We start from the raw sequence: 11,067 nt of genomic DNA, 5'->3' as shown, positions 1-11,067 counted from the left end.
GCGTAACAGTTACCCATTTATACTCGTGAGCGGAAAGGTACTATGTGTAGTCTTGGCCAATTCAAGACTAACACATGATCATGATATTAAATGGTACCGGAAAACGCATGTTGCCGCACCGCTTTGCTCGATTCGGAGTCCAACGTGATAAGCATTAAGCCGGCGAGCCACCCTTTCCCGTTTTTCCCCATTGGTGGCCATTGATTGACTCGATCAACAAATTGCCGCTCAATCTACCCAATGTGTTTTGGATCTTGGCGAGTCTTGTAGTTGATTGACTATCCTTTTAAAAACGTTATTTCTCGTTCACATAAACAAAAGTCTTCTAGAAAAAGGTACAGCAGGCGGTAGTCAAATTGCTGGCAGAACTTGCTTTTCAATATTAAGTTTTCCATATCTGAGTGGTCGCTTATCAGAGCGTCAACTGGAAATTAAAACATCTGGATAATTATCTCGGTGAAAACCTGCAGCATAATTCAAGACAAAAATTGCCATGTTTTTAGCATTTATAATAGCCGTTAAATTTACCATGTTTTTAGCATTTATAATAGCCGTTAAATTTGCCATGTTTTTAGCATTTATAATATCCATTAAAAAGCGCTGCGTCACTAACACAGTTCTAAACACAGTCACATTTCTCAAGGTCGATGTAATTCATGGCATAACTACAGAACATTATCATTCAGTTGATTATTTCCTTTATTCCCATCACGAGTCGCTTGGCAGTCTTTTGCTATCGTAAAGAGAAATTTAAAGTTGATCGGTAAACGTGACATTCACAGAAAACTTTTTACCCTCTTGTACTGCGTGATTAGAAATTCGATATCTTGAAAGAATGCGGTAAACTAGATGTTTCGTTTTTCAATTATAGTGCTTATCAAAAGAAGAACCTACTTTTCCTGATTGCACTCACTAAATTTACACTAGTAATGATTTCGCTGTTCAATCGTTTATTCATTACGAAACTCTTCATCCGTTCTAAATGAGATTCATGCCGTGCGCAAAATTAAGTCATCTTAGTCAGCGATGTTGTCAATTATTAATAATGTGTTTAAACAGTTATCTTATCCATTTTTGTGCTTATATCATTCATTGATACCACTTCAATCTTGCGGAATCGTCTTCATTTACAAATTCATTTTGCCTTTTTTGCGGAATTTTCGAAAAAGCCTTTTTTGCCAGTCTATTTTGTCAGAACGTGAGTCGCACTAATTAACTTTCGTGTTTACATCAAGAAACTTTAACACCATGTTTATTGATAACAAACCAGATGCTTTGAACCTATGAATAGACTTTATTTTATTTCTGCTAGAAAGCCAGAAACCATACGGAGCTCGTAACAGCAAGACACATCGAAAAAGATTGTTGAAGGAAGCCATACATGAGCTATGTTTGAGATGATGAGATTGGCCGTTCGTTAGCTGATTGGCACGTGGTAGTTGACCAATAGCGATCCGCGACTAACAGGCTTTGCGCATTTCTCCGCTGTCTGATGTTTTGCTGGATACCGTGGAAACTCAGAGAAACTCGGCGTGTGCATATTTAAGCTCGGACTATCAATAGGTACATAATTATATTTTTTTTCTGCAAAAACCTGTCAGAATCGAAGTCGGCTTCAAGTCTGGTCCCCGGTGTTAAATCCCAACCAGCGAAGAAAGGTTCAAGTTCGGAAGAATCGCTTGAAATCGATAGTTCCTTGGATTAAAGGTATGGAATGTAATCGTGTTTAGGATATTTACGAGATAATGCATAATTTCGATGGAATATCTGCTTAGCTCGTAAATGAGTTTTTTCTCTGTTTTTCTTGTATAATTTAAGCAACTTTGTCGGAGCAACATTTTGCAGGCTTACTAAAAAATCTCGCCGATTTTATCTCGATAGATTGTGGATCCTATCTTCCGATAGGTTTTGCGGTATTACATTCGGCAAACAAAGCTATTGGTTTACACCACAGTTGATTTAAAGCGGTTGATGCCGGCCAATGTGGTTTATATTCGGTCCTGAGAGCAATAACTGACTTATTGAATCCGTGTCTTTAGACGTAAAAATGCTTTTGGATATGTCGAGACCAAAAGCGTTAAACTATAAAGCATATTAATTTCCTTTTTCTAATGGTGATATTACTAAATCGTAAACGAAAAGATACTACATAATGACTAGGAACTCATCTATAGTTGAAATATAAATTGGAATGTCGCTAGCTCCTGCAGTTTTTACTCTTATAATGTTCTTTATTATCAAGAAAACATGCGCTCTGTCCCTTGTTATACGAGTTATTTTTCTCACTTCATAAATTCTACGTCTTCCTTTTTGCAAAGGCGATAATAACGCAGAAAAAAAATAAGAAAAAAACAGCTTTTAACATTTTGCTCGACAACAAGATAGATACGAGCGAAATACTGCTTTTTGAAGACATAGTGTTTCTTCTAAACACCCAATTCTGCAATTCTGCAGTACGCTGGTTTGGCTTTACTAAAGCCAAAACTTTGTTTGCCGGTGTTTGCAATTCGGTCAATACACACGCTTTTAGCTCGGAGAATATATATTAGCAAAATTTACGGTTAAATTAGTAGCAAAAAGTACGGTTAAAAAGAAAGATTTCCAGCATGTTTCCGAGCCAAAAGTGTGTGCATGTTGACCGAATTACAAACACGCAAATTCGTTGAAAACTGACTACGGAAAAAGAAAAGAAATTCCACCAGTTTTTAGGTTTCAACGAATTGTTTTGATACAACTAAGCTACTGCATAACAAATCGACGGAAACAAGTTTGTTTGATATCATAGAACTTAGAAATAAAGTTGGCGCAGCAGGAAATTCTCAAAAGGTACGACAAAGGCTAATTCGATTTTCCCTGAGGGGATCATTTAATTTCTATTTCAAGCTCAAAAATATCGGTTATGCAGTTAAAAAATCGTCGACACTCGCTTGCACCTAAATGCGTACTTCTGTTATGTTTTGTGGAAAGCCACCATTTAACTAGCAATTCACTCATTCTGTGGTTTTCGATAGACCACATTTGTATAGTATAGTTATAAACAAACTTTTGCCGAACGCTACTCAGTACTAGTTTGGTTAAATTCGGGTTGATTCACCATTTGTACCTTCGTAGACTTTCAATAGCGAAGTTTATAACACCTTTTCGTTATTCAACTTTACCTAGTTTATTTTCATAGGCCTTGCGACTGATATTTGTTTATTTTTATGATGAAAGAAATTTTTCCGGCAGGATTTAAATGTTTATATTTCGGATGCAATTGTGGGAAAATTAAGTCACATTTAAATAAAAGCGAAACTTAATTGACATTATGGTGAAAGTTCATCAAAGTGCAGTCAAACAAAAGAGTATCGTACATTATTAAAGAAAACCAGCTTTCAGGAAATCAATGTTCTTAAAATGCTCCAAAACATACAACAGTACTTTTTCATATGCTAGTCTTCCCTACAGTAAAAATGTATTCCAATTTGGCACGCCTTGATTAACAAAATTTCCACGAGTGTTTTTAATTTCAATAAAATTTATTCCAAAAAAGGGTGATCTTCGTCGCATTGAGCGAGCAACGAATATCGAAAATTTCTTTTATTTAAAATAACCAACGGCAAAACTTGTGCATGTGTAATCATGCACCATACAACACAGAACAGAACGAGCATGTAACGAAAAAAAAAACTACTGAAAAAAATCATTTTCTAGCTTTCTTAAATCGGATTTAATTGAATTAATTTCCTTGCGTATAATATCCCTAGTATCTATTAGTATACACTGTGCGTTTATGGGACAAAAAAGATTATCAACCCTAACCTAACAAATTATCTACAGAATATTGCATAACCCTAGCAACGTAGTGAGTTGAAATTAGACATCTGCTATTTTTCCACGCTTCTCGGGAATAGTAGTATTTGCCTAGCGATTACTTTCTTGCTAAAAGTCAATAACCCTGCAAAATAAATAACAGAAGCAAAGAAAAAGTGCATCACTAAAAAAATACATTTTCGAAAGCGTTATGTGGCACGCGCACATTTTCAGTTGATTATTTTCGTCAGCAACGTCTGAAACAATTAGTGTGATAAAGCGCGCGCACGTTTAGTTAACGTTCTTTAACTTCTCACGATTGCTACAACTGTCTCCTAATGTGGGGTGCAAGTTTAGAGCTTGTTTTAGAAAAAATATATAATCTGTATGATTGTCCTCTATTTACCTATTTTACAGGACCGTGAATGCAGCCAATAGTAATCGAGTCTCTTATGGAAGTGACAATAAGATGCCATAAAGAAGAAGTGTAGAAGATGAACAACAATTCAAAGGCGAGAATTCTCTTTCTAAAACAGACAGTAGGGTGAATAATGCTGACTCAAGCTCATCTTGCTCCTCTTACAGAAGAGAATCTTAAGAAGCATCAAAAGGAAACGAAGGCCAAGCACATTCTTTTGAAAAAGACTACAGGACGAAGATCAAAAAGCGGAAAGAGCCTTCGTTCCGCGGGCGACGGAGAGAGTATTGAGTTTGTGAGTGACGAAACGTTAAAAGCATCCCTCGATGAACAGAGAGGTGATGAAAAGGAAACAATTCCACCGGTGGAATTACCAAACGACTCAACGACGACTGTTGCGTTACAAAATATGAATGAACGTACAGAAACAAATCCCCTACCGGACTCTACCACCACGCGGGCAGAAACGAATTCGAGAGCCGGTAGCAAACCACTTTCTAATGAAAAGGGAGAATTATCAGAAGAAGAGAAAGCCACTGAACCTTTTAAACAGGAGAAGGGCGAGGGAGGCTACGAAAGCGAAAACAATAACGAATCCGAAAAAGAACGTAGTGGAATCGAGGAAGATTCGGATGAATCCTCCTCGAGCTCGCTTGAAAGCGATAGCGACGTTGTCGTTTCAACTAAAGCAAATAGGAGCGATCGAGAAGAGACTGTAGATCATTACGATACAGCTGCCCCGACTTTGCCGAAGAACCAGCCCAAGCGAGCCGCGAGAAGCGCGGCCGCGAAACGAAGGATTTTTTTTTTTTACTCTCTCGCCCAATTCCCTCTTCGTTTCTTACCCTCATCTGTATATTTCAGGAACAAAAACCAACTGCTCGCAGTCTACTAAGTTTTCGATGTTTGCATATTTTTCATAATTCGCCAAAAAAAAAATCCCGCAAATAGAAATAACCGGTTTCTTTTTCGAAAACATTTATTCCATAGTGGAAATATCAGTTCACATCACCATCATCTTCCCATGTGTATCAAAAATTATGTTGGCGCCTATAAAAACGTCTCTTTTCGACTTTATTTTAGAATATCGTTGGGCTAAAAGCGAACATGCTTGCGATAACTCGTGGGATAATGTATCAAACTGAACAGAAGTTTATCATAATATCCATTGACAGAGCAGTCAGCCACTCTAAAACAAGACGTCAGACATTACTGTAACAGATCAACACTTACGGAGTTTGGATTGAATTGTGACTGTTATTCCAATAAAAACGAAAATGTTGAAACTTTAATATTGAAATGGACTTTCAATGCTGTTTGGGCGGTCAGTAGTCATAATAAAAATAAAAAATGTGGTTGTATCTGACCTTTGAAATGTAAAAATTAAATTTTTGGCAACCTTTCTGTTGCCTTGCTCAGCAGAACATGACTAAAAGAATAAATGTAAAAGTTTTAAAAATTGTGATGGTCCCTAAGCGATACAATTAGTGGCAAATACGCTTTAGGGAAAGGCTGGCGTTCATTAACCGCTTTGGTGTTCACAGTGGAATGCAGAGATTCCCAAAATAAGCGTTTGTTTCGGCTACCCACGCCACGTTCCAGTTTTTCCACATAGTAAGGATGAATGTCATGTCCAGTGGTCTCCGCGTGTTGTTTCATTGCAGACTCATTATTGCCTCGAGTCCCAGGTTAGTGCTCTGCCCCTCAAGAGATAAAAAGTCAGAAACCGCAGCGGCAAGAATTGTTTACTTCTAGTGTAACCGTACCCTGGGTTCCAGAGGGTTTTTTTTCTTTTTTGCAGGAAAGACACTCTACGATCGCGGCTTCGCCGCTCTTTGTCGCCGCAAAAAAAAAACCCCTCTGGCACCCAGGGTAGTGTAACCGTTTATAGCACGAGCGAATGAGTCCCTAAGAAATTCTCGAAACAGTTAATGGGCAAGCTCTTGTGCCACTTAAAGCAGTTTATTTAACCCCCCCCCCCCCCCCCCTTGGATAAATTCCGTTCGAATCCGCTTATTCTGCCGTGTTTATTTGCACAGCGAGTAATGCGAGGATACAAGCGTGTTTATCGTTAGTTTATCACAAATGACAATAGCAGACAACGTGTTTTTAATTGTTTTAAAGCCAAGCGCTTTTAAATTAAAGAAATCGCGAGCCATATATCACAAGAGAGCACTCGACGAAAAGCACGATAAATAGACAAAGCTTCAAATACTCCAGAGGAGTCTCTCATGTTCAATTTAGCTAAATAGCTAAGGTCTTAAAGCGGATAAACCTTTGTAAACGGCTAAAACAAAGAAAAACTAAACTAAAACTTCTGTCTAATGCTTCGGGAGAAAGCCGTCTGCTTAATAACTCTCTAGTCGATGTGTTCAAATATTATTCTTCCTTTTAGTTAAATATAAAAGAAGGAATATTTTGCTGCCCTGTAAGCTTTACGAGAACGATTAATACACGAATACCGAGGGTCTTGGCGTGACTGCAAAGAAAAACATGTTCTCGCCTAAGGGTTTTTTCTTTCACCCCAAAATAGTTGGTATAAAAACGCTAACCTTTAAACGTAGAAGGGTGTTACTATTTTTATTAAGAGATATATACATCTGCAGCCGAAAAAAAACATTTTGTCTAAATGTTGTGGAATTTGCAGAGCGGGAATTTCTCTCACAACATGCATCGGAGAATTGTTAAAATTCTTGAATGGGGCGAAGCTGAGAAAATTGTCCTTGAATGTGGGGTAACAAAAATAGATGGAGGTTTCTCGACTTTTTTTCACCAATCACACACTGTTAACGAATACAAATGATCCAAATTGACGCAAATCCGGCAAATACTGCCTGCCCGTCTAAAAAAATATTTTTCTATAAAAGGTACACTTTTACTAATGTTAAAATAATTCTATTTTTTCCTAAAATAAAATGCATTTGAGTTCATGTTTGCACATGGTGGCAGAGAGATATACGCTTAGGTATATGCCTCAAATAGTTGCGGAAGTAGTACTTAGTCAGCTAAGAATTTTTCTGATCCCAGCTGACATTATCTCGGATAACAATGTTTTCATCACGGTTTCTTTCAAAGCAAATGAATGAATAAAGTGTATACGTAATTTCTGTCGTTTGAACGGATTATCTCTTTTGGAGTGACCCATGTTCTGTTTGCTCAACTAGATGGAGCGCAGTGAACTTTGAAGTTGTAGATATAATTAACAAAAGAATGAGATCAAATCGTGCGCAAGAGCAATAAATGGTTTTAATAATTGATTTCTTGAGCTATGACCGTATTGAATGCATCATTGTATACTGTTCTCTTAATATTCCAGTATTTTTTAACCCGTGTTATCATGTACGACTCTGATATTTGGCAGCCAGTTTTTTTTTACAGATTGGCACCTTGAAGTTTCCTTTTTTCCTCAATTGTGATTCTGACAAACTCCAAGAATAGGGTTGCTGAGCTGAAGTTTGTTCCAGCGCCCATCTCGAGTCTTTTCTTAAAATTCCAGAGCGTTCAATTTTGAAGGACCCTTGTCGAAAAAACAGCCTCACATGAAATGCCCTTCTGATGACTAATGAACGATGAAATGGTAAGAAAAAAAAGTTTACTTGAAAATAAACTCACACGATTCAACAAAAAGATTTCTTCTCGAAAAATTTTGCATAAAATTCTCATAAAATTACCATATGAAACATCTCTGGTATTTTGTTCCGAGAATAGCGATGTCGCAGGCCAAACAAACCTATTTATGTGTTAATTGACGTCTATTTTTCCTAGTTTATAAAGATAATAAAATATGACTGTAATAACAGCAAAGTTCACTTAAATAGCGATGATCAAACAAGCGGGCTTATCTGTGTCTTGTTAAATATTGTTCTTTCCCCTGACCTCCTCCTCATTTCCTACCTACTTAAAATTCAAGATATTCTCCTCTAAGGAACTTTGAAATTAACTGAATCGATTCACGTAGATACAATAACGGAAAGGACTTAGTTTTTTTCTTGTCAGGAAATTACCTGTTAATAAAAAGAAGGAGAAAAAAATTTCAACTACAGCAGTTTCTAGCTGCTTCAATCTTTACAAACCACAGGAAGCCCACGCACAACTGTCAGCAATAATTTACGTATACGGTACCTCAAAATCCAACAGTTTTTATGAGTATTCACCCTGCGAGCGAAGCTTCTTTTAACTTCCCTACAGAAAGGTTCTGCTAGCAAATTGAACGTGTTTTGAGTCAGAGACAAAAAGATAAAACTGTGCAGGCAGACCAACAAGCAAAATTACGAGCCCTGTTTATACAGTTACGTCATGTTTTAATTTATTTGCATTCCTCTCTTTGCGTCTACTTTCTACAATCAAACCGCAGGCATTAATCCCAATAACCACTTGCACGCGAGCGTGGCTCTCGCTTCCCGTGCAGTGCTCACTTATTTCCTGCCCTCGGCGTAGTTATTTTAGCCACCCTGCACCGCAATTAGAACCCGAAAAATACTTTGTGGCCGTCGAAATATACATAAAATTTCAGGCTGCCAATGTCATGTATTTGTGTACAAGCTTTTGACATATGTTATGTTACGGAGGGTTTACCTCTTTCCGCTGGTCGCAAAAAGAAAAACAGCAAAGTGCGGTCTTCCGCAAATAAACTCGTCGTCTGCCGGTGGAAATATCGATCACGAACATACAAACGCTGCAAATTGACCAAATTGGCCACAAAACTCGTTAATAAAAGTATTTAATTTCTAAATTGTACCAATTCGTTGGCGCTAAAACTACCATACAACTATAGGAATGAAGCACCTGGTTTCTTCGGGAAAAACGACCCCACTTACATATCTGTTAAGGGTAAAGGCTAATTTAACATTCCCTTAAATAAGCCCCCAGATATAACCCCATATAGGTTTGCACCTAAAGAAATATATACCTTCTTCCGATTATAAGCTCCCTTTTTTATAAATTTTTACATTTTTTACAGATATAATTATAGGAATATAACGAGGCGTTTTAACAACGCGAACAAAATTTACGCGTAATAACATGTGTAATAAAATTAACGTCCACGCGAATTTAGGAAAAGTTCTGGTCGAATGCTTATAGTAAAAAAGTTAACATACATAAAATTAACGCGAATTTTTGAAATTCGCGTTAATAACATGTATCGTTAATTTCCTATAATAAGGTAGTTAGAGTATACCCAGAGACTTGTGATCTTCATTAAACGACTGTAGGGTTTATTCTGTGCCTATAATCGTTTAATTGTTTAGAGTTTGCTCGGTATTTTACTGTAATGTTTATAATAGTTAGTCCCCTGTACCAAAAGTGCATGTACTAACTAAATATGTCTTTATTTAAGACTGTAGAACTTGTTTTGTTTTGTAGTGTTATGCTTAGAGAGTTTTACCATACGGTATTCCTGAACGCACCTAAAATGTTTCACAGGCATCGTCCCTTTTCAACAGTAACGTTAAACGCAAACATTTTTTGAATCTCAAAATTGCTTCCAATAATCTTTTCCCCCTCCGCGATTAAAAATGCCACGTTTCAATACCACACGCTGCTGCAAAGTAGAGATCTGAGAGATTCGCCTACTCTAGCTATTTTTAGAAACAGAGTCAGAAAATTGAATCTATCGGACTATTTTACTAATAATGATAATGATAATGTATTTATATAGCGCATTTTCCATATCTATATGTTCAAATGCGCTTTACACATACTGTTATTTACTACACAATTGTATTGTAAAGGCCAGACCACAACACCGGGAGCTTCGTGCCCTACTCTTTGCGAATAGTGTGTGGGTTCTTTTACGTCCCCTGTTATAAGACTGAAGATACAGGAGACGGGACCTACGGTTTATCGTCCTTTCCGAGAAGACTAGAATGTCTAACCATTTGCAGATGTAATTACAAAGGCAGCACATTCTCCTCAGTTATTTTAAGACCCTGAGTGTTGGTCCGGTCTGGGGTTCGAACCCACGACCTCCCGCACAGCAGTCCGGCGCTCTACCAACTGAGCTAACCAGGCGGCGGTTGAATAATAAAAGTAATAAAAGTAATTGCTGTAAGCTCTGTAGCGAATAGATTGTATCGTAAATATTAGATAGGGGTCTTTTTAAAAGTATTTTCAAAGTATTGTGGGCTTATCCGTTTTTAAGTATTTTTGGCTTTTAGTACTTTAAGTGTATTGAAGGTTTAGTTGAATTCTTGGTTTGTGTCCACAGTTAGCCCACTCGGGTTAAATACGTTGAACAAACTAGAAGAGCTAGCTGGAAAACATGGAGGAAATGCATCAGAACACTAAGTGCGAACCAACAGCGAACATGTCTTGTCTGACTCGAGCCACATGACCACTGCGTCAACTCGAGGCTTCAGTTGGTTATCAATTTTCAGTCATTTTTAGCAACCGATTATCAGTCATTTTAGCAACCACAACGAACACTCGACTGATCATCTTACAGTTACGAAACTTCGAGTTTATTATACAGTAATACTGTGAATATGCCGGTTAAGACTAAAATTGCCTTATTTCCACTAAGCAAAGAAAATTTAACCAGGTTTCTTGTGACGTGTTCTGCAGTTTTAACCACACAAGAAAAGTTTGTCACCATGTCCGTTCAGTAAAGGAGGTCTGTCTGTACACATATGCAGCCGGACGAACACAGCTAACGTATCATCTGCCGGAAAAATAAGTTTTTGAAATGAGATTTGGGATAGTCCAAAGTTGTGGTTGACCACAAAAGGATCTCGATCATTGTGTATTGCAATAAACGTTTTGCAATCGAGTGGGCGGATTTAGCGGCCTTTTGGCAAAGTTTTTCCAAACTATTCAAGTTGTGCAATATTTGTCTAATGATTTAAATCTGCAACAAC

At 37.5% G+C, this 11,067-nt stretch overlaps 2 protein-coding genes across 2 annotated transcripts in view; one reads left to right on the top strand and one right to left on the bottom strand.

Annotated features, from left to right (window-relative positions):
- The window catches only part of LOC144640220 (uncharacterized), a 303,086-nt gene that overhangs the window by 105,150 nt on the left and 186,869 nt on the right, over positions 1–11,067 (bottom strand). The gene's annotated exons all lie outside the window — the stretch shown is intronic.
- LOC144640187 (uncharacterized) lies at positions 1,578–5,639 on the top strand. Its single transcript, XM_078499396.1, has 2 exons — positions 1,578–1,707; positions 4,210–5,639. The coding sequence occupies exon 2, from the start codon at positions 4,344–4,346 to the stop codon at positions 5,103–5,105; it is 762 nt and encodes a 253-aa protein (XP_078355522.1). The 5' UTR covers positions 1,578–1,707; positions 4,210–4,343; the 3' UTR covers positions 5,106–5,639.

Source organism: Oculina patagonica, unplaced genomic scaffold (assembly GCF_052425735.1).
Source record: "Oculina patagonica isolate OP01 unplaced genomic scaffold, crgOcupat unplaced2, whole genome shotgun sequence".
NCBI lineage: Eukaryota > Metazoa > Cnidaria > Anthozoa > Scleractinia > Oculinidae > Oculina > Oculina patagonica.
Note: the sequence above shows the minus strand (reverse complement) of the source record. Positions and strands in the feature narration are given on the sequence as shown.